This window comes from Dysidea avara, chromosome 10, assembly GCF_963678975.1.
Source record: "Dysidea avara chromosome 10, odDysAvar1.4, whole genome shotgun sequence".
In the NCBI taxonomy this organism is placed as follows: domain Eukaryota; kingdom Metazoa; phylum Porifera; class Demospongiae; order Dictyoceratida; family Dysideidae; genus Dysidea; species Dysidea avara.
The window spans coordinates 6,499,246-6,525,410 of record NC_089281.1 but is presented as its reverse complement, the minus strand read 5'-3'; the positions used below and the strand labels follow the sequence as shown (position 1 = coordinate 6,525,410).

Below are 26,165 nucleotides of genomic sequence, written 5' to 3'. Positions count from 1 at the left end.
AGCACTGATCCGTGTGAATGTTACAACTTTCCTTGTAAATAGACAAACCATAGTTCCTGTACAGAGAAAAGTTATTAATATTTATAGTTCTACAGTTTGACTTTGTTACCAAGTGATAAATGTTACATAGGAACTCAAGTGTGAACACAAGTTAGAGAATTGTGGTCGTTCTGTGGATTTCTCTCCCGACGGAAATACTGTAGCTGTTGGACAGACAAATGGAGAGTTTCTTTTGTTGTCTGCAAGTGACTTGTCTGTGATGGGTACACGGAGAGATCGCAACAAGACAATCCAGTGCATCAGGTAAATTTTCCCTATCTTTGTCACATCTGCACTTTGCTATGAATACAGCTTTGTTATATACATCCTTCCTTTTAACCAAATTCCATTGGATTGTTTGCAAATAGTGGCAGAGTGCCATCAACGATAATTAGATAATTGGTAATAAAATTAACAGCTATCTAATTCAAGGTGACAAGTTGTAAATCAATTTTCACTATTGTATGTATGTGTGTGTGTAGTGTGTAGTGTGTGCATGCTTCCATGATCTAGATCATGAAAGCCTGGGACCCTCCTCTTTTAACTGTTCCTGCGGAAGGACCTATCTCACCAGGCATTCACGTTTTTGCAAGGCGACTTAAAACTAGTCATCTTATCCAGGCATTTCCCTGAGGATACTGCAATCATCTACAGATGGGCAGCTGCAGGCTATGGGTGCATGCGTGCGTGCAGTGTGTGTGTGTGCGTGTGTGTAGTGTGCATACGTTTTCTCTATAATACAATGGGTGGTTCTTCTAAACTATCATTACCTGATTACCAATATGAACACAGAACACTACTAGTCAATACAGCTAACAAGTGGGTAGTGTTAATTATTCCTTCTATCTTATGTTATCTCACTTGTGTAACAATGAGATAAGTCGGTTGCACTTTTAGTGCTTCATTTGCTAACTTCTCAGGGATATTTACACTGTTGAACAAGCTTGCAAGGAATTTTCAAGTTAATTTACCATGTCAATATTGTGTGTTTTAATGAGAAAACTATTTAACATAACTTACAAAAAATGAGTGTGGTTAGCAAAGCATTGCACTAGGCAATGGTAACCAATTGAGCCAATAGTCATGGACATTCCAACATGTTGTGTAGATTTAGTCCATCTGGAGATAGGCTAGCTGTGGGATCGGATGATTCCTGCGTTGACATCTACACCATTTCTGACTTGAAGGAAATTTCAAGGACTAGCTACTGCCGGGGAATCCCCAGCGCTGTAACTCACATGGACTGGTCCACATGTGGGAAATACTTACAAGTAAGAACATCACACACATTAAAACGTACGTTATAAAAAAAAAGTTGTTTGTTTGGTGCAATAAAAATTTTCACAGGTGCACTCTTAAGCTATGACAATTATTTCTTACATCAATGTCTTGGTGTCCACTAATGTAACTGTCACTATAGTGTTATGATGATACTATGTTACACACATACTGACAGCTGTTGACCAATTCGCACCCAAAATTATCTTTCACAAGTAGTTGTGAAAATTTGAAATACTTTTCAATTACATGATTCACAAATTCAAACTCAGTAATGGTTTACTTACAATTTATCACCTTTGCTTGCTAATTGTGGCATTAAATGTAGCTGGCTTTACTGTCTAGGTGCTGGGGACTTTCACATCTTTGAGAGAACACTACCACCTGAATGACAGATGTACTTCCTCAGCTTCAGGCAGCCAAATATTTTTTTCTGCTAATCAGTGTCAATGAGTATAACTGTTAGGTCTGAGTGTCTATTATGTAAATACCTTCCTACTAATTGTACTGATGTAAGTAGAAATGATTAATTATTGCAAGTTAACAAATAGCTTGCCAGACACCTACTAAAGTATTTATTACTGTTGTGCACAACAATCTGGACTATGCATTTAAGAGATTTCACTCTTCAACTACAGACAGCATGATATAAGACCAACCGACTTTGATTTTTTTTTAAAACAAGTCCCTTGGTGGATAGAAGACAACATAAAGGGATATGTGCTCTTCCTGATGGTTTCCACCTGAGCTGTTATAGACTGGTTAACCACAAAACCAATTGCTAATGTAGTCACATTCTTGTATTGAGAAACTATGCACATTGGGTGTTTACAACCAAAAGGGTAATGACTCGCTGGAATGCTAGATGTGTGTGGTAACAGCAAACAGCTGTCTTCAGTGATGTACCTTAAGGGGATATTATAAGTGACATCAATGTATCTATTGGTGATGTCCATCACTTTGTAATGTTGTGTGTATGTATTAGATATCTACTGCTACGTATGAGAAACTGGTCTATGACACTAACACCGGAAGACAAGTGCCCTCTAGTTCAGAGTCTAGTACTATAACCTGGGAGACTTGGACCAGGTAAGATTATTCATAAAATTGATTAGCATTCTTCAAGGCTATTATTCAACTACGTAACTTGTTATTTTCAAAATCTAGTGATGTCTATAGCTACTACCTGTGCAGTAACTAGGAATAAAGCCTGAATAAAAACTGTTTTGCAACAATTAACCAAATACTGTTACCGGATCCTGTAAAGACATCTATTTATGCAGAAGCTAGTTTTATATGGCTTTTCTACTGTACTGCTTTTTTCTATTGACACGTAGTGATTCTGTTGATGACTAAGCCATTGTCTCTGCAAGGATCATGTTTATTCAAGGAGCCTTAGTTTATATATAAAGCTTCCATCAACATTAAATTAAGCTTACTATGTTTTCTTGAGTTAGATTCATCGATTGTCTTTTTGTTGACAGTGTTTTAGGTCCAGAGATTGTAGGGATTTGGCCACGCAATGCCGACAAGGCTGATGTGAACACAGCTTGTGTCACACACAGTGGCAGTGCTGTTGCTACTGGTGATGATTTTGGTGTTGTCAAACTGTTTGACCATTTTCCAATCACTGGGAAATTTGTAAGTGTAAACATGTGGGGTTTATTGACCTCATGAGAAATGCACACCACAAATATTTGTATTTAATCCACTTTCCCACAGATTTTGTGGTTAGCTATAAAAACTTGGTAAAGTGAAAATGTTATAATCAACACCCATCTGTTTACTGTCTATAGACAAACTTTAGGAGCTATTACGGCCACTCTGCACATGTCACCAGTGTCAAATTTACTCATGACGATGAATATCTTTTGACTGCTGGAGGTGATGATTCCTGGTAGGTCCCATTACATATGTATTGTTTCTAAGAAATATGTTAAATATTTGATCTATCTCGTTTTTTCCCCTATATAGTGTGTTTGTGTGGAGATGCCAATGAACTACTGATCCGACTACCCATGGAACACTTCATTAGAAATCAGACATTTATGAAATGTATTTTTTGTTTGTTTGAATCATGAGCTAACTAGCTTTGTTGTTTAATAATTCATCTAGTTTCTTTCCTGAACGAACCTTTTCAATTTCAGTTAACATAAATTGTAACGGATCTTTTGGCTGGTGGAATGCCAGTTGTGATGCAATGTTCTAAAAAGAGATGGGGACATGGGTTTACAATAGTGTATTTCAATATTTTAAATAGTTACCTGAAATACTTCAATTATGTGATGTTCTTCTAAATACTTCACAGCCTTACTGTAAGGGTCTTCTTCAGATTCTCCAATAGATTGTTGCCCTTCTGACAGTGATAAATTTAATTCTATTTCTTCTTCCAAGACTGCTTGTTCTGGAATAGTGCTACACGCGTTCGGGAATTGCTGAAATCCCTCGTTGTCCTTAGCGGCCATTTCAGCGCAGCGTTATCAAAGGCGTTACCAAAGTAACAGTCAATGACGTAGAATTTATGGTTGTGGTGGGTGGCACGCCCATCTGTTAAAACTTAAACGAATTCTTTAAATAGTCTTCTCACAAAACTTCCTATGGCTTTTTGTTTAAAAGGTTGGCCTCAGTTGCTGCTCGTTTGCATTTATCTTTAGTTAGAACAATTGTAGTGTGTGTGTTATGGCTAGTCCAGTGATAGAATGTCCCGTCTCAGGACGTCAGAGAATAAGTTTGAATCGTGCTTCATTAAGAAGAAAACGTAGTATGAAAGCAGCTGCAAAGACTGCAGTTACCACTCCAGCTCCAGAAAAACCTAAGCCTAGAATCCAGAAGACAAGAAGTGTTGCCTTGCAAGAATGTGTCAAGACGTACTTTGCGTCTCTCAACTCAATTTCACGTTCAATTGTGCTTGAAAGTGAAGCGCTGCAGAAACTGTTTGGTCCTGACTGGGAGAACATGAACGCCAAGCAGCAAGAAGAGCTTTTGAACAAACATTTTGTGCCTAATCGAGTTAAAGACCATTACACTGACGATCGAAGATCAACATCACCTTCGTTCAGTGAAATAGAACCAGAGATTGATGATATTAAGCCAGCTACAACCAGGCATTCAGCTAAGAAGGATTCTATTGTGGCACCTTCAGATGATTTGTGCATTTCACCAAAGGGCAAAGTAAGTAAAGTTTGCGAATTATGTGCTAATAACGGCTGATTATGCTAATTATTGTCTTCGCACACGTAATACAATAATAAACTTGACATTTGACACTCATTGTTTTCTTATTTTGTCTTTAGGGTGTTTGTGACATTTCTCAATTGCCTGCAGCTGTGCCCAGAAGGAAAGAAAAGGTTCGTTTAGCACCTACTCGTTAATCACACCTGTTGCTACATAAGGACACACACAATTGACCACAAGTTTAAGTAATAACTGTTCACATTTTATGCGTGTTTTCTTATGCTTTTAGGAATCACCGTGTCATTCTAAATTGCCCAACTCAAGTACCAGTGCTCTAACAAGCGATGACGAAGTTGATACACCAATTGATCGTATGGATCCAGTCAGGCGATCATTCCGTGTGTCATCAAGACAGTTGGCTGAGTCAAGAACAAGATCAATGTCAATGAGGGTGTCAAGATCTCGTCAACAACAGCAGTCAAACAGGTCACAGAGGAACAGAAGTGGTACTGATGTGAGTGCATTATCAAACAATGATACAACACAGTCAAAACCTCCAGCTGTTCCTCCTAAACCACAACCAGCAGTAGTACAACAGTCACCTCAGAGAACTGCTCCTGTTAAACAAACTCACCAAGTGTCTCCTAAGCCATCTAATCCTGTTCCACAACGTGTTAACATGCCATTGAGCAGAACAAACAGTGTTAGTAGTAGTATTTCATCTGTCAGTGTTCCTGCTTTTGGTAGAAGTCAGAAGTACAGTGTCCAACGTCAGAGGCACCATTCATCACGATCAATCATGTATCCATCAGACAGTACTCCCACTGCACAGCTAACAAGATATTCTAGACAATCAGAAGGATCACCAAGGATTCGTCATGTATCATCATCTGCGTTGTCGCTATCACAAACATCGTCTGCTGGACGTTGTGTACGGTTTGAAGATGACGATTGTGCTTCATCTTTATCACAGTGTAGCGAGATCAGTGAGAGAAGATTTGTTCCTATCTGGAATGAGAATGGTGCCCGTTCACCACCCAGAAGATCACGATCAAGTAGCCAGTCCCCTGGTAGATCTCTAGACGGAGTAAGAGGACGTACACGTAGTCAAAGCCCAGGAAGAATTCTTGGTGACTCCCCTTCATTACGACTTCGTGGCCGCAGTCAATCACCTGGTAATTACTTGGAGTCAGGTTCTTCATCGCACTTACTAAGTGACACTGAGTATTACGCAGATTCTGACATCACATCGCAGCGTAGTATCACCCCTGAAAGTATTCTTGAAGATGAGGGCATTCCAAATGTAAGACCATCAGAAAGAAAACCAGTTATTGGTGTGCATAGAAGTTATTCAGCTATTAAGAACAGAGGAGGCTCTAGCATTACTACTACAACTTCTAGTTTTGCTAACCCAAAAAAAAACATTCGAAGAAGTTTACCAAGAAAAACTCAACACAGAGTTACAGACACAATTAGTGAAGTAGGAAGCAGTAGTGTTTGTCTCACTCCTGACTTTTCAATGTCAAGTAGTCAATCACTAGACTCGCGGACAGTAATGTTAGATGTTATTGACAGATTACCAACACCATTGAACAACAAACTGGATGTTCGTCACTCCAAAACAGAATCAGACATTGGCTACATGTCGGCTGGAGCAGATGAACTGGACATTGTTGATGACACAAAATCACAGGACATAAAATCCAATAGGGAATCTGGTTACCTCAGTGAGAGTATTGCTGTGGAACATCCATTCTCTAAGGTGGGGGAGCATTAATAGCATTGTGAATATCATTTACCTTACCATAATGTACATTAACTATATGCTATTACTTGTGCTAGTGTGTTACATGGACTCTTTTTATTCTTGTAGTCTTTGCCACTTCAAGGAACTATTATTTCAAGTATTGACAACCTGGCTGGTACAGGATGTAGTGCATTAGATAACTGGTGACTCGCCCTTCATATCATGAAACACATACATTAAGTTTATTTGTACGATTTTTTAAATCAAATTTTTTATATTATGTTTATTGTATTTTTCTACCTACATGATATTTGTTATTTAAGAAATAAATACTCAAAACAATTGTTAAGCAGTTATTTTTGCAAGTAATTTAGCACGATGGTCAGTGTTTTGAAACACAGCTTTGATTAGAGATCGTAATTCTAAGGGAGCAAAGTGTTTTGATAAACAACCGTTCTGCCAGTTGTTAACGATATCGACAAGTGAGGCAGACAAGACAAAGCCCAATTCTTGCAGCTTTACAAAATGGTTACAGACTTGAGAAGGGTCTATGGTATGATTGGATTTCTTTACTTGTAAAATCATTTCAATCTTCTGGAGTATGTTCTGGATGAATGAATGAAGGACAGTGGAATCTTCAGCACTGATGTCTTCCAGATATGTCACCTTCTCAATAAAGCAAACAGTGAGAGAATCAAGCAGAGCTCCAGTAGATTTAGCATACACATGAAGTGGAAGTACCTCTTGATAAACACTGCTCACTTGGGCAACATGTAGCAGAGATTGTCCCAAAGATTTCTCAACCTGCAACTGTCTCTCTTCATATGACACATTATCAAAAGACCCAGTAGACTTTAATGGTTTTAAAGTGATGTCCCTTTGCTTCCTTAACTCAGCCAGAAATGTATCTTCTCCCAGATGTTGTAACTTGGGTATGAAGTCAACAAAGGTTGTAGCCCCAGAGTCCAGAGGAGGTGGGAGTTTACACTGAAACTGATGTCCTAGTGTTAACAAGTGATGAGCAACATACAGACAATTGTTATGATGGACAGCAGCTACACGAGGTATCTCAGCAATAACTGTTTTGTGGCAGGAAGGTACAATGGCACAATACAAGTCAAGGACGTCACGACAAGTATGAAATAGCTGGACAGCAGAAGAGCCACTTGATTGTGTACACTTCAACAACGTGACGTAAAGCAAGTTTACAAATTCCAAGACTGTCTCGCTGACATGACACGTTGGGAAATGAAATAATTTAGTGTCAAGTTCTTCTTCACTAAAAATTTCCACCAGTGAATCAATAGCTTGGACCGGACCAGCTCCTACTGCTTCAAGATTTTCAAGTACACCTTCATGTTTAGTGAGCTTTGTATCATGAAGAGGTCGTGACAGTATATTCCTGGCTTGTACTAAAACATCCTCAACTTGTTTCTTGGAAAAATGTACATTAATGTTCTTTACATAATTGCTTAGTTGATTGAAATCAGCAGAAAGGAATTTCATTTTGATGAGTGTTCTTTCAAAATTTTCAGTCAAGCTGATGACTTGGTCATAACTCTTAAGCTCCTCAACAGTACTGGGAACTGAATTGGAGAGACATTTTTCGATCAAAAGATTGGGAAGGATTTCTTCCACTTCTTTCTGGATACCAGACAGCCATCCATCATCAGAAACAATCCCCTCCACAAAATGGAAAAGACTCAACAGACAGCTAAAGATTTCAGAAATACTGCAAGGAGATGTACATTGCTTAAAGTAAACAGTAGTAGCCTCCTTTCCTTCTTCAATAATAATCAATCTGTCTTGCAAGCTCACTAAAGGAGTACAGAAGGCGGTCAAGAGCTGTTTGGCAAAGGATCGAACAATCTTCTCCCAAATCTTGAGTTCTTTCATTGCCTCGGACACTTGTAGAATTTGGTTTTTCATGATGGCAAGTGACACATGTAGTGTGTCTGTATCTGCAGTAATTCTCTTTGGCTTCCACACAAAAATGCTGTGCCATTTATCACTCAGTATCTTCTTCAGCTTATCATGTCTTTGCGATAGCTCTCGTTGAAGAGAAATATATATCTGTGCATTTTTACCTTCTTCGTTGATTTCTCCGATTGCTGTTAATGCTTTTCTGATCTTACTTGCAGCAGTACTATAGTTTTCCACCTCCAAATCTTTCCAACTACTGGTAAATGTTTCGTATACGGAAAACAGGTCAGTTAAAAATTGAATCAGTTTCTCTGTCTCTAATAATTTCGCTTCAATTTCTTGTTTCTTTTCAGAAGACCCCAGTAGTTTACCTCTAACATCGTTCTTGATTTTCTCATCCAATCTTTCAAACTCGTTTTGCACTTCATTAAGCTGATGCCTTACGACTGTAGTCGTGTCAGCTTGTTGTTTGAATTCTACAATATCCTCCGTGATTATCTCGTATAACTCCGCTCGCTTTTGGTCGCACTTTTTCTGAATAGACGACAACGCCGTTTGCAGTTCTTTCTCAGTAGCAATAGACACAGTGCGCAGTGCGGTTGACACTAATCCACTTTTCTTTACTTCCATTGTTCCCGCTTAGATCACGCGATCTGCTTCGTTCCTATAGCAACTTTACCTAATAATGACGGCAGGGTCGATTTCTGCACCGATCATCGTCCCGCTGAAAGCCGCCTTTGGAGCTAAACGTAATGGATCTAAATACTCTATTGACCAGGCCACCCCGATTGCAATAACTTCAGGTAAAATCGTGTAAATCTAAATAGAGCGCATCAAAACAATCAATTTTCAGAAAGCAAGGATATCAAGTTGTATTACACTATTAATGGGACAAAACCGGACCCTTTTCAGCGTTCCGGACACAAGTACACTTACCAATATCAAGTACCATTTACCCTGCCAGCTGCAGACAAAGCTGTGACCATTAAAGCGATAGCAATTAACAAGTAAAGCCTCAGCATTGTGGGAATTATACACTATATATTTTACTGTTGCAGTGACGGCTTGAAACAGAGCAATGTTGTTACTAAGACATTCTTTCTTAAAACTGCACCAGACTCCATGGAAGTAGGTTGCTCAAAATAGATGTTCTTGTGGATTTTAACTTTGTTGTTTCAGAACATGACTTCAAATAATAGAGCTAGTTTTTCAGTTGCCAGTCCATCAGCATACCCTGTGTCACCCTCCCTAACAGGGCCCCAATACCTGTTTAACAGGTTAGTCTAGTTGTGGTGGTGTATTTAATATCGCACAATCATAGACTTGGTCCAAGGCTAAAATCAGACGAGGTGGCTTCAATGCCAATGGGAGCATCACTACCCTCACAATCTACACCTCGTGTGCATGCTCCTTCAGACTACAGAATGTTAGGTGAAGTTTTCATTAAGAATATGATGGGAGCATTATTCTATTTTAGCTGTGTCTACTGTAATGCTCGGAGGCCAGAAGATTTACATGCAAAATATTGTCCAGAATGTGGTATGTTGCTACCATTTCTTCCAACTTCACAATCCGAAGCACAACCTACCATTGGGGTAAGTGAAATATTAGTAAAATTATGTATCAATCTCTTTTTCTCTATTACAGTTGAGTGTGTGTAGCAGTTGTAGGGCCATGGTCCCTGTTGGGTCTACAGTGTGTGTAGTGTGTGAGGCTCCCATTGATCCTCCACCTCGACTGCCAGTTATCAATGCACAACTAAAAAATTTGAATGATATTAAGGTGTGTAACCAATGTGTATCACTTGTATCTGATAGGTTTTGTGTTAGGGTAAACCAGTGTGTTTAGGTTGTGGGACTGTAAATAGCTCTGAAATGAAAATTTGTGTTACTTGTGAGAAACCTCTGATAGTTACTCAAGCTATACAAGATGAAGCAAGTGAACACAGACGAAGCAGCACTGCTTGTAGTAAAGTATGTATACAATTAAATTTTTAAGAATCACCACATAAGGTGGTTTATAGCTGTTGCAAACAACAGAGTCTGGGGTGTATTTGTTGTGCAGCACCTGTGGCAGGATTAACGCCTCAGATGCCAGATTCTGTGACTGGTGTGGGAGAGAAGTTAGTGCTCTATTGTGTGTGTTGTGTTCGTAATGTGTGATGGTGTTAGCCTGCAGGCCCACAACAGCCGGTTACTTGTTCTAGTTGTTCTGCCACTAACTCATGGGAGGCACGGCATTGTGTTAGCTGTTCTGCCCAACTGCGACCTCCAACCAGGTACAAACTACATACAAATATACGACCCACCCCATTATCCTCCTATTAATGTATACAGACATGGAATGCAAATCACTCCTTCAATGAAGGTACTATATTATTGTGGTCTGGCATGTATAATAACTACTGTACATGTTGTATTAGATTCCTATGGCAGATCTAGTTGATACTGGTGGTTGGGTGCCATTATTGGATACTACCGAAGAGGGTCCTGTTACTTGTGAGGTGGCAACACAAACAGAAGGACTCTTCTACCCTTCTTCAAGGACCATCAGTAAGGCCATTGCTGCTAGTGAAGTGGCTGCAGTGTCATGGGCATTTAAAAAACCTCAAATAGGAGTGTTCAGCCCAGGCAGAGGTAAGCGAAGTGACTGTTCTATTAGAGTATTTGAGAGTTTATTTGCATATGTTTGTATGTTCATTATAGTGTTTTCTAATTTTTAGCACTTGTGTAATTCTATTTATTTAGGTTACTGGCGCCAACAATTGGACCATGTTTGCACCCATTTGAAGGCGTATGCTCAGAGTTGTACAGACTTCCAGGGTGCCATTGGAAAGCCACAAATAGGAAAGGTTTGCTAATAATAAAGATTTGACATGTTTGCTACTTAATTTCTCCCAGTTATTGTCAGCGACTTTACATGATGAAGATAATGAGCTAAATATGCACCTAACATTTGAATTAAAGCCACAACATCGAGGCAGTATTCGAACGCCAAGTGACCACGACCCCAAATTGTTGAGCTCACTGTTAGCCAACAGTAGTACCAGTACTATACTTAGTGAAGGTAACCAGCTGTGTTTTTTTACAGGGAAGTTAGTGCTAATTATAAGTTTCTCTGTCAGGTAGCACAATTAACGATACTTCAAGTAATAAACACAGAACAAGGTCTAGGAAAAAGAAGAAAAGAAAACCTGTAAAAGTTTGTTACTAACAAATGTATCCTCTTGTAATTTTATAATCTTTGGTCAGGATGATTTGACATTATTGGTGGAAGAATTGTCTTCTCAAGGTGATGAAGAAAAAGTTGCAGATCTTCTTAAAAAGGTAACCCCCTGTACTTGAGTAATACTTCCTATGTAAGATTTATGCTGATACAATTGGGGAATCAGAAGTTTATATGGAATGGGACTTATGTTCTATAATATTAATTATTAACTCTTGATTATACGGTAGAGGATTTTAAAGGATGAACCACTAAGAATATAGAAAGACTCTAATAAAACAGTCACAATTTCACAGGGAGTAGATGCCAATTCTACAACACCATTAGGACTACCTCTGCTCTCCTTGGCTGCTGCCAATGGACACACCCACTGTTTGACTGTCCTACAAAGAGAAGGAGCCAAGGTGAATAGAAAGGCTGAAAGGTTCAGGACATTTTTAAAGTATATAGCTAGTGTATACATCTTTATATCTTACAGAACTGGTAATACTGCATTACATGAAGCTGTATTGGGAGGACCTGGAAATATTGATTGTATTAAAGCACTTCTGAAGTGAGAAGCTGCTTTGATTTTGTTCATAATTTATGTGATTATTATTTTGCAGTCTTAAAGGAATCAATGCTAGCTTAAAGAACAATGCTGGTCAAACTGCTTGTCAGATAGCTGCTGAGAAACATTATGACAAACTCGTCACTTGTATTGTAACTCATGAGGGGGCCAGTCAATTACGCAAGCTTTGTAAAATTTCACCGCATGACATTACCGTATAATCCCGTATAATTTTGTATACCCTTCCAAAAATATAAGAATCATTTTGCAATGAGTAAAAAGCTGATTAATCAGCCATCTTCTGTTGTTGATGATGCGTTGAAAGGATTAGCAGCAGTTTATCCGGGGTTACACCTTTTAGGTGGGCACAGGGTGATTGTTAGGGCCGACATTGAGGTGGTGAAGAGTGAGGGAAAGGTCACGATTCTTTCTGGAGGAGGTAGTGGACATGAGCCTGCCCATGCGGGATTCGTTGGGAAGGGAATGCTCAGCGCCGCCATTGCTGGCTCTGTATTCACCAGTCCGCCACCCGGAGACATTTTATCCGCAGTGAGATGCATAAGCGGTTCAGCAGGAACACTTATGATAGTTAAAAACTACACTGGCGACCGATTGAACTTTGGATTAGCGGCAGAGCAAGCAAAGGCTGAGGGTTATAAAGTGGAAATGGTGATAGTTGGTGAAGACTGTGCATTACCTAGCACTGTTGCTCATGCTGGTAGGAGAGGATTGTGTGGGACAATACTGGTACATAAGGTGAGGGGTAACAATGACAGACTGGGGTAACAGGTGTACAGATAGCAGGGGCACTAGCTGACAGAGGTGGTACACTGGAGGAGGTGACAGTTGTGGCTAATGCTGTAGCTGGTAACATTGCTACCATGAGTGTCAGCCTGTCACCTTGTAGCGTCCCTGGACAAGAACCTTCCTTCCATCTTGAACCAGATGAAATGGAACTAGGACTAGGTAAGACTTGACACTGGTGATATTCTGTGTGTTCTATTAGAGTGTTTTGAATTGAGTGTATGTTCTATTAGAGTAATATAATATTTGTACTCTTGTCAGGCATTCATGGTGAAGCTGGCATTAAGAGAACCAAGGTACGTGTTATGTCAACTTCTGTCCTTTATTTTATTAAGTATTCAATAGTTACAACCTGCTGATACTGTTGCTAAGCTACTAGTGGATCACATGACCACAACAGATAATTATTTCCCCTTACATCCCAGCGATGAGGTGGGAGTGGTAATTAATAATTTAGGAGGTACATCAAACCTGGAACTAGCAGTGATGGCTAATGCTACAATCAGATACCTTGGTGTGTCAGTTATTCATCATTTCATTGTGATGCTAGTACATCTCCTATAGTGGATGTGAAGAAGGCTAATGTGACGAGGGCATACTTGGGTAGTTTGATGACCTCACTAGAGATGGCTGGAGTGTCGGTCACATTGATCAAGCTAACTTCCAACTGGACAAACCTGTTAGGTGTGTTAGTGATAAGTGAAGTAGTTGTATGTGACATGTTCTATCATCAGATGATCCTACTAGTGCTCCGGCATGGCCTAACCCATCACTGGGTGTTGGTGGTAGCCATGTGAGATTTGACAAGCCACCATTTCTTGTCATGTCAGCACCTCCTGTGCAATCTGATGTCACCATTAATACTGAATCAGGTACAACAAGCACAGCTACAGTGTAATGTGTCTAAAGCAGTCACCTGCGGGCCAATAGTTCTTAGCCTTCCTACATTGTGGATGGCCTTTCTTTCTATACAGGTGGCCACGAAGACACAATACACTGTAGTTGGGTGTAGTTTATTTGTGGTTGTGGTTTAGGAGGAGTGTTAAAGGCGTGTACTGAACAAATATGCAAGTCACTGGTGGATAATCAAGCATTGTTAAATGAACTTGATCGAGGTAGTGGGGATGGTGATTGTGGCAGCACACTCAAGTCAGGAGCACAGGGTGAGTCACACACACAACACAATAGTGTAGTAATAATTCCTTGTCCCAGCTGTGTTAGATAAACTGTCATCATTCCACTGGGATAGTCCGAGTGATTGTCTTTTAGCATTATCTGAATGTGTTGGAGCTCACATGGGAGGAACCTCAGGAGCCGTAGGGATATATTATATTAATAGTATTGTGTCAATTAAAGGGTAACTTATTTCAGATTTATGCACTACTACTAACAGCAGTAGCCAACACATTGTTCCAAAGTGATGTGGTTGATGGTGCAGTATGGACCAGAGCCCTTAAGAGTGGCATGGAGGCTGTAATGAGGTAAACAAACAGTTAATGTGTTAAACTGACAACAAATTTCCTAACAGGTATGGTGGTGCTAAGGTAGGTGATCGGACAATGTTGGATGCCTTATCTCCTGCCATCACCATCCTGGAGCAATCCAGCACATTGGATGGATTAAAGAGTGCAGTAGAGGTAAACACAACACTTGTTACAGTAGACACATAACAGGTCATGTTGTACAGGCAGCTAAGAAAGGTGCAGAGGCTACCAAGGATATGACAGCACGTTCTGGTCGAGCAAGTTATGTCAGTCATGAACTACTCACTCAACCTGATCCTGGAGCCACTGCAGTGGGTATCTGGCTACAAGCCATCCTCTCTGCACTGACTGCGTAATGTTGAAATGTCCTCTTTTTTGCTTTTCTATCACAATCATTTTGTACATGAATTTGAATTTGGTTGCATATAAATTTGAAATGTTATCAGTGTTCAAAGGAGTGTGTGATGACATTAAAATAAAAATTATCCCAAGCACATTTAGTGATGCCCATTATGTCTGAAACAGTGTATACAACATGGACAGCATGTTATTCTACAAAGTTTAATATTTTGTAAGTGTGTGGTCGGAACTTCAAAGTTCTTGAAATTCGGCTTATTTGTAGCACTGCTTGTTTCAAAATCTTTTCATTCACAATTTCAAATGCCTGACTGACCAATCAAAGTTTGCACATTTCCTATGAAAACCATAAAGTTTTTTTTTCCACACCTTTTACTGTCATTACTGGTCATCTAGTTGGCTGAAATGCTATTTCTCTTTGGGGGAAAATATGTGTTTTCTAAGGGCTCAGCTCAATGTGTACATAGGATTACGCATACCAAATAATATTCAAGCACACAATGTATAATGTTACACCATTCTTCATTTATAGGCACTAGACAAAACTACTGAAATGTAACAATGACGTGAGTTCCATTGTACTGTTATATAACACTCAAAAGGACTAGGAACATGTAATGCTGCACTGTAGAATCATAATATCAATATTCAAACATGCACATTGGTATTGCAATGCAGCTAGTTGCTCCAATAAGTATCTCACAAATCACCATAATTTATGGGATGTGTTGCAACTATATTACAAAATGTCAATATTTACAAGATGCAACTAAGAAAATGTAACATTGCCAGAATGAATAACAAAAGTAAAAAAAAAAAAGAAGCATAAATATATCCTACATGCTACCTGTTGACCAGTACTCTGCTTGAGCTAACTCTACAATAGATACACTAGATGATTTGCTGACCTCAACATTTCCTGCTGTGATACATCCTCCGATTGCAATGAATGCATTAGTATCTACGCTTGCTACAGCTACAGAAGAGCGGGTGAATGACAGTGCAGAAACTCTTATCCATGATTTGCTTGTAGCATTGTAGATTGTGACATCAGAAGTTGATGAATTTGATCCTTGTACTTGGCCACCAACTGCTATAATAGGTGATGAGCCAGGGACAATGGCTGTACTGTAGTAAAGTGATGGACTCAATTTGGTCCATTTGGCAAGTGTGTTCGTGCTCCCTGGAGCTGTAATGCTGGCCACTGGTGCACTGTAAGCAGAATTGTGAAGCTTGTCAACTCCCGAGAACCCAACTATGTACAAGTTACCATCAGATATTATTGGTGAAAAAGCCCACATTGGTTCAGGTAGGGTAGTGCCCACTTTCTTCCATTGCATATTTTCAATCCAGTTGAGAACTTCAATATCAGTTCGCACCTCTAAAGGTAGACAACCTTTGCCTCCTCCAGCAACAATAACATGCTCCAGATAAGTGACCACCCCTGGTTTTGCCCTAACAGACAGGAGATCAGGATAATATGATATCCAAGTTTGGCTAGCATTGTCAAATGTGGAAACTTTATTAGTCCATTCTTGTGTAGTAGACATACGTCCTCCAATAATAGCTAACTTGTCACCAACTACTTGTGGAATACCATAAGAAACTTGTGGTGAAGGCAATTGGTTCCACACATTGGTGGTGATGTTATAAACGTATACTTGATGTTTGGCATTTGGTGTGGGACTAGTGCAGCCTGTAACAAAGACTTTGTTGCCTTGTGTAGCAGTGTAGGCGTCATACATAGGAACTGGAGCATTAGCTAACTGGGTCCACTTGATCCGATATCGGCCACTGAGAAGTGCAGGCATTAACGGGGGCGCCTCCTAAACAACAACAAAAGTACTAATTACAACAGTATCAAATGCACAAGGAAAAATAGGATAGATCCACAAAGTTTGTTCACTTACTCTTTTCCATTTTGTGTGAACACTTTCTACCACTGGCACTATTCCTGTTGAAACAGGTCGATTCTTCTTTGGTATCACCTATAGTACACAATTTATTATTACATAGTGAAAGGAGGGTGACTCACTGGCGGTGGTATATTGTTTTTCAGCTCCTCATTTGCTGCCTGTAATTTCTTAATTTTCTTATGGAGTTCCATTGTTTTATTTGAAGAGCTTTCTGTGTAGCTTTCCTTGTAAGATTTAATTGTTTTACAGATGGTTGCTATGGGAGGTCTCAGATCAGGATTGTTGTCAAGACATTTTTCCACAAGTGACTTTAACTTGTTTGCTGTTCCAGTCAACTTGTCCAGGTACTGCTGACGACGCTGAACCTCAGTAAATGCAGACAATGTATTTGTTTTACGATCAAGCTTGGTTTGCCCTGATGGAGTCGGCCATTCCTGGGTAAATGTATGCAGAATTATTCCAGCAAATGAAAACACATCTATGGGAAGTCCATACGTTGCATCATGCTCAAGTGCCTCGGGAGGCATAAAATCTTGTGTCCCCGGCGCTTTCGTCATTTTTGTCATTTTGCCATCTTGCTTAATCACTTTTGCCACCCCGAGGTCACTGATTTTAGCAACACAGTATTTAGTTAACAGAATATTGTTTGATGAGAGATCACGATGGATAATCGGGGGATCCTGACGATGAAGGTAGCACAGACCAAGTGACACATCGTGTAGTATTGAATACTTCAAATACTCAGGTATCTCCTGGTGCTTTTTTATAAATGATGTTAAACTATCATCCATCATCTCCATAACCATTACTGGTAGTCGCAGTTTCTGGTCGCTCCTTGGTGGATAGTATACTCCAAGGAATTGTATAACGTTGGGATGACGTAATTTACTACACTGTCGACATTCTCCAAAGAACGATTGTATTATCCCTTTCATTTCAGTCGGGTCAGCGTATTCCACCAAAACTGAATGTATTTCTTTGGCTGCACATATCGTTTCACAGTACTTCACCGCGTAGACCTTTCCGTAGGCTCCCCTGCCCACTTCTTTGCCAAGTGGTTCCACTCCTTTAAGAACAAGATCGGTAAAGTCACCAGCCATTTAATGCATGAATGTGGAGGATTTTTGTGGAATGCACGCAAGCGCCAGGTAGTCTCGCTCCCGTCTGCTAGTCTCGTGCCCAGCCGGGCTCGCGCTAATGCGCATGCAAGGGCACTAGACTAGACGACTAGCCGTCTGCCGTCTCATGCAGTCATGCCAGTCATGTCTACTTGTTAGTGTACTACAAATTGCTTTTAGTTCTTAATCAATAGCAGGAGCGTACCGAGGGGGTTTCAGGAAACCCCTTTGGATTTTGCATAGTATTTCAAACATCAAGAAATTGAAACTCAGGTTTCCAGAATCTGAAATCTGTCATGGAGCAGGACACTTATAAAACTTTTATCTTAGTAAAATAATAGTTTCTAACATGATAGCGGGATGATAGCAACACTTATAGCATTGTTCTGAATTATGATTTTAGTAAAAAGATCGAGATACTCTAATAGAGCAATCAGGTCATATAAACTACTCTAATATAACAGTCACTTAGCTGAAGTGGAAACCCCTTTTCAAAATTCCTGCGTACGCCCCTGAATAGCTGTTATGGTCTATTAACCTTTTCTTGAAGTGATACAATGATTACGTTACTCTCATCAGATGGTCTTAAAGGTCGCATTGATGCATTGAGAACTGCTCAATAGCTATCATGTTCTTAAAAAGGCTATTGAAGAGCTTCTTGGTGAGCTACATCAGTACAAAGAGTACTTAGACAAGCACTGCATGCACTATTGTAGTGGCAGCACATATGCCATTCATGGACCTTGCATGATCCTGATAAAACTAGCATGTTAACACTTGCTGCAAGCAAAGTAGTTCCTGACATTTATGCCCCTCTTACAACCGCACTGCAGGAAAAGCCACCTTACACAGTTATGTTTTTACAGGAGTATTCATCCACAGACCAATTTCAGCATAGACAATGGTTAAAAGTTCCATGTAATGCATGATGTACATATATGCTCATGGAAACAGTTCGGTTTTGGAAATATAGGATTAGTTTTGTTTGCCCATAGGACTCAATGTGCTCCTGCACTTGTCACATTGCCAAGAATGAAATTTAACTTTTTTCTATGAGCCCAGATCTAGCTCAAATATTTGTAATGCGTGATTACACTAACTGTTCTTTTTGCTAGTGATGGCAACATAGAGCAAGTATGCTTGACAACCATTTAAATGGTTACTGTATTTGCCCAAACATGTATAGGGACCCGCCGATTATGCTGGCATAATTTTGAGCATAATAGGTACCTAAAAGCATTGAGCATAATGCCAGCATAATAGGTTAAATATTTGTACGATAGTGTAAACTCTTGCTGAAAAAATGACAATTGCAAAATAAGATCGATATACTCTAATAGAGCAGTCAGTAACTCTAATAGAGCAATCATCAAACTGACTGTTCTATTAGAGTATATCGATCTTGTCTCTTACATACAGGCATGCAGCAAGAATTTATTATTTGTGTTCCAGCTACTCATTTTTTTCTTTCTATACAGTGTTAAACTAGTAGCAAAGCATATGAACTAAGGCATGAACATTGAGCATAATCGAGCATAATAGGTAAATATTGAGCATTAATTTAAGCATAATAGGTGAATTTTTGAGCAGTGCAGCATAGCATAATAGGTAAAATTATGAGCATAATCGGCGGGTCCCTAAACATGTATATAGCTATAGTGCCGTTGAGATCAATGTTAAGAGTACCATAGTAAGTACTGGAAGTGCTATCCCACGTGAGAAGTTTAAGGCCTATAATACAAGGAGTTAAGGAATATTGGCACTACAACTGTGCTGAATGCATAAAAATTTCCAAACTTAAACTGTCAAGTACGCATCCTTAAATTTGGCTTACCACAGTTTCTCAGCTAGTTCTTAGAGTGTATTTTATTTTCAGGTGATGGTTGCTAAATAGAAGTCATCAAAATATTTGGTTGCCATTAAAGTAATAAAGAATGAGGCAGCCATTGTGTGAACTGAAGTGTGTACAAACTGAGAAGTGTCAGCCATATCTGCTGGCCAACCTCCCTACAGGAGCGTTTGTGTTCTTTGTTATGGAGTTCAACAGAGGTGACATGTTATTTCATTTACGTCAAGTAGGACAACTCCCAGAGGATCATGCTAGGCAAGAGTGATATAATAGCTGTAAAATAGGCAGACATTTGTGAGGGAATTAATTTTGTGATGTTTGGTTTGTCAATTTTGCTGAAGAATTGCAAAGAAATTCAATACTTTTTGATACTGCAGTGTGTTGTTTGATATTTGCAAACTGTAAAACAGTGAACAGTTTGTTTCTTAGAGATGCAACTTATCAAATGACATGGTGTCATGGATAGAGGTGTGCGACGACATATTTAGACATATTTCAATACTTATAATTGTAACAAATATTTATTTTAGTTGACTGCCATAAATATAACTGGTAAAGTGAGCAAATTACAATTTGAAAAGTATGAAGAAGTGGAAAATGTTAGTTTATCACTATGCCCAAGTGGTGGGAGGGTTAAAGGTGGCCCACCATCAGATATTCTTCGGTATACAAGAAATTTATGGAAGTTTATTATTGTCTAGATAAATAAACTTATCATCCTTATCTCGATAAGTCTTATGATATCTCAATCGATAATCGGAAATATCTAGATAATCACACACCTCTAGTCATGGACCATAGGGTGGGGAGCTTCTATTAAAATGAATAAAAAAAAGGTTACATAAATTTTTGCATAAAGAATAACCATATCAATGTTCAATTTAGGGAGAAGTTCCCAAGTATGCATCTGGATGTTCACATATCCTACAACCTTAGAACTTGCTACCGAATTAAAAGTATAGTGGTCAATAAGCAACCTTTTGTAATGAATATACTCATTGCTTGCCTTTGATTTACTCCATATCATACACTCACAAGTTTTATTTTGCAGAGACAGTTTGTGCTCTGTTTGTTTCAGTGGCATTGTTCATAGGTAGGATTTCAATACTGGCTTGTATTTAGCAAGTTATTTCATTAATTCTCACACAGGAATTTGAAGCTTGAGTGTGTCATGTTTGGTAGTGATGGACACGTGAAATTAGCAAGTTTTTATCTCAGCAAGGACATGGCACAGACTGATGTCCGCAGCATTTTGTGGAACTCCAGACTACATGACCCCAGAAGTGATTCAATATAAAATGCATGTGGTGAAAGCTGCACACAAAAACTCAGTATGGGTAGACTAAAGTGTTTTGTCTGATCAAGCAGGTGACTACAGGCAATTTAAAAGTTATCCTAATTGATGAAATATTGACTGGTATAGAGAAAAGGTATTTTTACACAGATAACCACTTACTGCTGAGACAGATTGCAGAGTGATATTTTAGTTTGTCCCCACATGCATGCTGAAATTTAACAGAATTATTTATAACACAACATTTTTAGACCTGATTAGTCATAATACTGTTATCTATTACGCTTGATGATAAAGAATAACAAATATGTGGCTAATGCTGTAGCCAGCCAGTAACATTGCTACCATGAGTGTCAGCCTGTCACCTTGTAGCAGTCCTGGACAAGAACCTTTCTTCCATCTTGAACCAGATGAAATGGAACTAGGAGTTGACACTGGTGATATTGTGTGTGTTCTATTAGAGTGTTTTGAACTGAGATAATATTTGTACTTTTATCAGGCATTCATGGTGAAGCTGACATTAAGAGAACACTTCTCTGTCCTCTATTTTAATTATTTCCTTGGTTACAACCTGCTGATACTGTTGCTCAACTACTAGTGGATCACATGACCACAACAGATAATTATTTACTTTACATCCCAGCGATGAGGTGGGAGTGGTAATTAATAATTTAGGAGGTACATCAAACCTGGAACTAGCAGTGATGGCTAATGCTACAATCAGATACCTTGGTGTGTCAGTTATTCATCATTTCATAGTGATGCTAGTACATCTCCTATAGTGGATGTGAAGAAGGCTAATGTGACAAGGACATACATGGGTAGTTTGATGACCTCACTAGAGATAGCTGGAGTGTCGGTCACTTTGATCAAGTTAAACCACAAAGGGATGTTACACTGTATTTGGGTGTGGTTTAGGGACTGAACAAATATGCAAGTCACTGGTGGATAATGAAGCATTGTTAAATGAACTTGATCGAGGTAGTGGGGATGGTGATTGTGGCAGCACACTCAAGTCAGGAGCACAGGGTGAGTCACACACACAACACAATAGTGTAGTAATAATTCCTTGTCCCAGCTGTGTTAGATAAACTATCATCATTCAACTGGGATAGTCCGAGTGATTGTCTGTTAGCATTATCTGAATGTGTTGGAGCTCACATGGGAGGAGCCATTATATTGACTCGATCACCTGCTTAGTGTCCAATCACCTGCCTCAGGAGCCATTATATTAATAGTACTGTGTCAATTAAAGGGTAACTTATTTCAGATTTATGCACTACTACTAACATCAGTAGCCAACACATTGTTCCAAAGTGATGTGGTTGATGGTGCAGTAAGGACCAGAGTCCTCAAGAGTGGCATGGAGACTGTAATGAGGTGAACAAACAGTTAAGGTGTTAAACTGACAACAAATTTCCTAACAGGTATGGTGGGCAAGTTACTTTGTAAAAGTAACTAGTTACATATTACTTGCAACTGAACTATTTAGTTACAGTTACATATTACCCATAAAATAAAGTAACTATAATAATATTACATATTATATTACTTTGTGTCCACAGCCTTAAGCTGTCACGTGTGAAACTACCACTTTATCACGTGACATGATTGCGTTGTTGGACAATGTGCAAATCTTGGTTATATGTAAGAAGCTGGTGAATAAGCTTCATTCAGTAGGCTTCGTTACTTCGTTGTGGCTAGGCGTTACTTGAAGGATAACTAACAAGATTAGTAACTTCGTTACTTGTATAGTAATAATATTACGTTACGAAAGTGCTTATTTATATTATTTGTAGCGATTTTCACATAGGCCAACCTTTAAGATATAACAAACAAGTGTTAATTTGTTGTTAAAATATTTTTAGCGCTTGGTAACAGCATAGGTCGAGTCATGGATTTTTTCTCCTTTCTCCAACTTTTCAAACACATCTTAAGTAGCTAAAGTCTTTGAGCAGGCTGTAGGACCAGGTGTCCTACAGACCTTCAGCACTTGTGCTGTAAAGCATTAATAAAAAAAATATAAATAAATAGTTTTAGAATGCGTAAATGCTCAAAAAGTGGTCACGTGACCAAACATCCCACAATAGTTCGAGTTACACACTTTGTGCATGCTACGGAACTACAAGATGTAGAAAACGTTACTGAGGTAAGAAACATGACAATTGTGTCCTAGTTCACCCTATGAACTGGCTTTAGCCATAATTATTGTTTGAATATCGCCTATTGAATTGCTGGTCATGTGACCACTTTTTGAGTATTTACGCATGCTAAAAACTACACTAATACCAAGTGCTAAAGCATTTTAACAACAAATAAATGGTTGTTTGTTATATCTTAAAGGTCAGCCTGTGTGAAAATCGCCAAAAACAACAAAAAGAGACACTTTCATATTTTGAGTTGGAAACCCTAACTATATTACTTAGGTAACACGTTACATTCGTAAGTAAAGTAACTTGAGTTATATTACCTGTTTTTATAGCGTATTTCGTTATATTACTTAATTACTACAAAAGTAATAATATTACATAACGCGTTACTTATGTAACGTGTTACTCCCAACATTGAAGGTAGGTGATCGGATGCTTTGTCTCCTGCCATCACCATCCTGCAGCTGGAGCAATCCAGCACATTAGATGGATTAAAGAGTGCAGTAGAGGTAAACACAACACTTGTTACAGACTTACAGTAAACACATAACAGGTCATGTTGTACAGGCAGCTAAGAAAGGTGCAGAGGCTACCAAGGATATGACGGCACGAGCAAGTTATGTCAGTCATGAACTATTCACTCAACCTGATCCTGGAGCCACTGCAGTGGGTATCTGGTTACAGACTAAATAATTTGAAAATGTTCTTTTATTGTTTTTCCATCAAACTTTTAAAAGTGTATTTTTGTACATGAATAAATTTGGTTGTATATAAATTTGAAATGGCTGCATGTAATCAGTACTGGTGAAGTTCAAAAGAGTGTTCGATGGCATTTTGTCCCATGTACATGTATGATGTGTCATAGATTATTAAAAATCTAGCTATGGATGTGCATTGTGTCCAATATTTAACAGGCTTTGCATGCTAATAGCTGTACATGTGTAGCGATGCAATGCAACACATTTTATTAATTTATAAGTTTCAGTGTGTAGAATTTCGAAGGTACAGATTATGCTTGAGTATGTATACATTATTAGGCTTTGTCTCCAGCCAGGGGAGTCTGGATTTAGTGGAATGGAATGGAATGGTTTGGTGGAATGGCGACTGGAATGGTGACCGGAATGGATTGGTGGAATGGAATGGTAATTTCACTTAGTGATCTCCTCTTTATAAGAACACCTTCTAACAAAGACCACCCTGAAAGACTGTTTTACTTTAATGTTTAAATTGTTGCTATCTTGTTTTAGAGTGTATCCCCATAGGATGGTCTTATTTATCAGTTGCATGTGTGCCACATACATGTGTAGTAGAAAAGTCAGAGTGATATCTAATTTACTAGCCAATTGGAGGAATGCAGTCGGATTGCACAAGTCAATGATAACTGAAAGGATCAATTATATAGATAATTGTAAATCATATATAGTTAGCTGCATGCCAGTAAAAACATTCATTTCTAGGCCTCACAAGATACTAGCTCCTTTAGAAAATAATAAGAGACAGTGTCAAGGTCATCAAAAATGACAGTTTCTGGATATTATAGTAAATTCATGCTTATGATATAAGTGCTGATTGAGTGTATTAACACTTTAGGAGGTGGTTGACTTTGAGATAGCCCCTTGGAAATTAGTGTATGCAAGCCAAAGCATATTAACACCCTTCCTATAAATTCAAGGGAACAATTGCAATTAGCTTTTTCTGATTGCGCGCATTGAACTTTGTTACCACAAAAGTAATAATTATTACGTAACGCGTTACCCCAATGGGCTCACGTGAGATGATTCCAATCCCGAATACTCGAGAGACTACTTAATTGTTTTACTTGTCCCGAGGATACGGTAGTTGTAGACGTCTTCCAGGATGGCGGTTGTGAATTTCTGCTGCTCTGGCCTAAACCAATTGGCTCGAACATTTACTCGTCTGGACAGCCTAATTTATATATCACGGCGCGGGCGGCTTCCACTGATCCGCGGTATGGCAAAATTTGTTATCCAGCAAAAATCTCCACATGAATTGACACAAGGAAACGTATCCACTTTGACGGAATGGACCACAGACGAGGGATGGGGTCCTTACCAACGCCCTGTTGACATCAGCCATATGTACAGCGGTCCACCGTACATGGATGCCAAGGCCTTCTTGGGGTTTCTTGACGACAAGATGATCGGACACGCTGCATTCTTTACTACGGGAAAAGATGGCAACAGCACAGGCGTTATGCAATTCTGCACAATGTTCATTGTGGAGAAGCCATTTCGAGGGAAGGGGTATGGTTCAAAGATTTTAAATGCTATGTTGGAGACCACGGACCAAAGTACTAATATTTGTTTTGACGCTGCCCCAAACATGGTGACTAAGTACGAGTCATTGGGTTTTAAACCTGAGTGGGACAACAGAGACTATATTATATCTCTGTCAGCAATTGCAGAGAAGTACAAGATGACTGAAAATATGAGGAATGTTTCCATTAAACTGCTTAGTGAAGTTGAGTTTAAAAAATTTGCAGAATATGATGCAAAAGTATATGGTCTTCATCGGCTAGTCTTCATCAAGAAATGGTCGACACTTCCCGACAGCTTTACTTGGGTGGCAGTAAACGGAAATGGTGATGTTGTTGGATATATCACCATAAGAGAGAGTATAAATAAACAAGATACCACCGTTGGTCCTTTGTATTCAGACAACTTGGAGATTGCCAAGAAGTTGATTTACACAGCAGCCCAAACTATGAGCAGCCAGACATCTGCAAAGAACCTAAGTATGTTGATGCCAACAGGTGGATCAAATGCCATTCAAATGATTGAAAGTGATTTTGGAATTAAATGTGGTCCTAATTTTGTACGCATGTGCAGTAAAAAGCATGGAGTTGACCTAAGCAAAGTCATTGCAATACATTCACCAGGCTATGGATAAACTGTTGTCTTTTGCAGTGAACTATCTGAATATTTCTGACTGAACACTTGCCAGTCACTTGACCAGTGTTTTCATGCTGTACAAGTAGTCCCCATTTGATGTTGTGCTATACATTTTGACGTTGTAAAACACCAGATGTACCTGTAATTAAGTTACTTGTTTTTGGTTTGTGGTGACCACGAAGGCATGCTCAAGATGAACTCTGAAAGAAACCTTAGGCTCTTAGCAAGTGCTTTAGAAGCCTTATGTAACAGTTAACTATCTACCAATCAATTTTTTGGTTACACTAAATGCATCACGTAATTGTGCCACAGGAAGCCGTAAACTATTATTCACAGTGTTTTTAA

General features: G+C 39.0%; 8 protein-coding genes and 1 long non-coding RNA gene across 15 annotated transcripts in view; 6 read left to right on the top strand and 3 right to left on the bottom strand.

Moving 5' to 3' along the window:
- The window catches only part of LOC136236377 (echinoderm microtubule-associated protein-like 6), a 29,342-nt gene extending 25,893 nt beyond the window's left edge, over positions 1 to 3,449 (top strand). The window contains exons 30-35 of the mRNA XM_066026516.1: positions 131 to 303; positions 1,148 to 1,310; positions 2,303 to 2,406; positions 2,802 to 2,958; positions 3,114 to 3,214; positions 3,292 to 3,449. Of these exons, the coding sequence (XP_065882588.1) occupies positions 131 to 303; positions 1,148 to 1,310; positions 2,303 to 2,406; positions 2,802 to 2,958; positions 3,114 to 3,214; positions 3,292 to 3,316 (723 nt within the window). The 3' untranslated portion in view covers positions 3,317 to 3,449. The remainder of the gene's footprint in view (positions 1 to 130; positions 304 to 1,147; positions 1,311 to 2,302; positions 2,407 to 2,801; positions 2,959 to 3,113; positions 3,215 to 3,291) is intronic.
- On the bottom strand, positions 3,325 to 3,837 carry LOC136236417 (uncharacterized). Its single transcript, XM_066026571.1, has 2 exons — positions 3,582 to 3,837; positions 3,325 to 3,522 (listed from the first exon to the last, which is right to left on the bottom strand). Exons 1-2 carry the CDS (start codon positions 3,780 to 3,782, stop codon positions 3,400 to 3,402), a joined length of 324 nt encoding a protein of 107 aa, XP_065882643.1. The 5' UTR covers positions 3,783 to 3,837; the 3' UTR covers positions 3,325 to 3,399.
- Positions 3,838 to 3,890: 53 nt separating this feature from the next.
- LOC136236385 (serine-rich adhesin for platelets-like) lies at positions 3,891 to 6,604 on the top strand. Its single transcript, XM_066026527.1, has 4 exons — positions 3,891 to 4,488; positions 4,611 to 4,664; positions 4,781 to 6,253; positions 6,365 to 6,604. The coding sequence occupies exons 1-4, from the start codon at positions 3,997 to 3,999 to the stop codon at positions 6,443 to 6,445; spliced, it is 2,100 nt and encodes a 699-aa protein (XP_065882599.1). The 5' UTR covers positions 3,891 to 3,996; the 3' UTR covers positions 6,446 to 6,604.
- LOC136236382 (centromere/kinetochore protein zw10 homolog) lies at positions 6,475 to 8,961 on the bottom strand. The gene has a single exon (XM_066026522.1). It carries the CDS (start codon positions 8,789 to 8,791, stop codon positions 6,584 to 6,586), a length of 2,208 nt encoding a protein of 735 aa, XP_065882594.1. The 5' UTR covers positions 8,792 to 8,961; the 3' UTR covers positions 6,475 to 6,583.
- Positions 8,797 to 12,176, top strand: LOC136236383 (double zinc ribbon and ankyrin repeat-containing protein 1-like). 6 transcript variants are annotated; one of them, XR_010692111.1, is made up of 19 exons: positions 8,797 to 8,964; positions 9,015 to 9,168; positions 9,220 to 9,289; positions 9,341 to 9,438; positions 9,483 to 9,587; positions 9,639 to 9,756; positions 9,809 to 9,943; positions 9,991 to 10,134; positions 10,185 to 10,283; positions 10,333 to 10,439; positions 10,498 to 10,528; positions 10,584 to 10,797; positions 10,909 to 11,012; positions 11,062 to 11,227; positions 11,286 to 11,362; positions 11,413 to 11,487; positions 11,683 to 11,790; positions 11,865 to 11,939; positions 11,992 to 12,054. XR_010692111.1 is itself a non-coding variant. In XM_066026524.1 (19 exons), the coding sequence occupies exons 1-19, from the start codon at positions 8,847 to 8,849 to the stop codon at positions 12,155 to 12,157; spliced, it is 2,178 nt and encodes a 725-aa protein (XP_065882596.1). In that variant the 5' UTR covers positions 8,798 to 8,846; the 3' UTR covers positions 12,158 to 12,176. The 6 variants fall into 6 exon arrangements, 4 of the variants coding, with proteins under 4 accessions (XP_065882598.1, XP_065882597.1, XP_065882596.1 ...); XM_066026524.1 differs by having other exon boundaries at positions 8,798 to 8,964; positions 11,286 to 11,356; positions 11,683 to 11,810; positions 11,992 to 12,176; XM_066026523.1 differs by having other exon boundaries at positions 8,799 to 8,964; positions 11,683 to 11,810; positions 11,992 to 12,176.
- On the top strand, positions 12,165 to 14,666 carry LOC136236390 (triokinase/FMN cyclase-like). Of its 2 annotated transcripts, none has more exons than XM_066026532.1 (11): positions 12,165 to 12,692; positions 12,734 to 12,902; positions 13,002 to 13,036; positions 13,086 to 13,254; positions 13,305 to 13,424; positions 13,475 to 13,612; positions 13,775 to 13,903; positions 13,953 to 14,056; positions 14,112 to 14,221; positions 14,269 to 14,377; positions 14,428 to 14,666. In XM_066026532.1, the coding sequence occupies exons 1-11, from the start codon at positions 12,207 to 12,209 to the stop codon at positions 14,578 to 14,580; spliced, it is 1,722 nt and encodes a 573-aa protein (XP_065882604.1). In that variant the 5' UTR covers positions 12,165 to 12,206; the 3' UTR covers positions 14,581 to 14,666. The 2 variants fall into 2 exon arrangements, with proteins under 2 accessions (XP_065882604.1, XP_065882605.1); XM_066026533.1 differs by having other exon boundaries at positions 12,559 to 12,692; positions 12,738 to 12,902.
- A 610-nt stretch (positions 14,667 to 15,276) lies between these two features.
- On the bottom strand, positions 15,277 to 17,653 carry LOC136236386 (uncharacterized). The gene is made up of 3 exons (XM_066026528.1): positions 16,617 to 17,653; positions 16,492 to 16,569; positions 15,277 to 16,407 (listed from the first exon to the last, which is right to left on the bottom strand). The coding sequence occupies exons 1-3, from the start codon at positions 17,595 to 17,597 to the stop codon at positions 15,418 to 15,420; spliced, it is 2,049 nt and encodes a 682-aa protein (XP_065882600.1). The 5' UTR covers positions 17,598 to 17,653; the 3' UTR covers positions 15,277 to 15,417.
- Positions 17,654 to 18,474: 821 nt separating this feature from the next.
- Positions 18,475 to 23,712, top strand: LOC136236420 (uncharacterized). Its single transcript, XR_010692124.1, has 4 exons — positions 18,475 to 21,787; positions 21,837 to 22,185; positions 23,329 to 23,417; positions 23,462 to 23,712. It is a non-coding gene; the product is annotated as an uncharacterized lncRNA (long non-coding RNA).
- Positions 23,713 to 24,879: 1,167 nt separating this feature from the next.
- Positions 24,880 to 25,818, top strand: LOC136268830 (uncharacterized). Its single transcript, XM_066064293.1, has one exon. The coding sequence runs from the start codon at positions 24,880 to 24,882 to the stop codon at positions 25,816 to 25,818; it is 939 nt and encodes a 312-aa protein (XP_065920365.1).
- Positions 25,819 to 26,165: the final 347 nt, after the last annotated feature.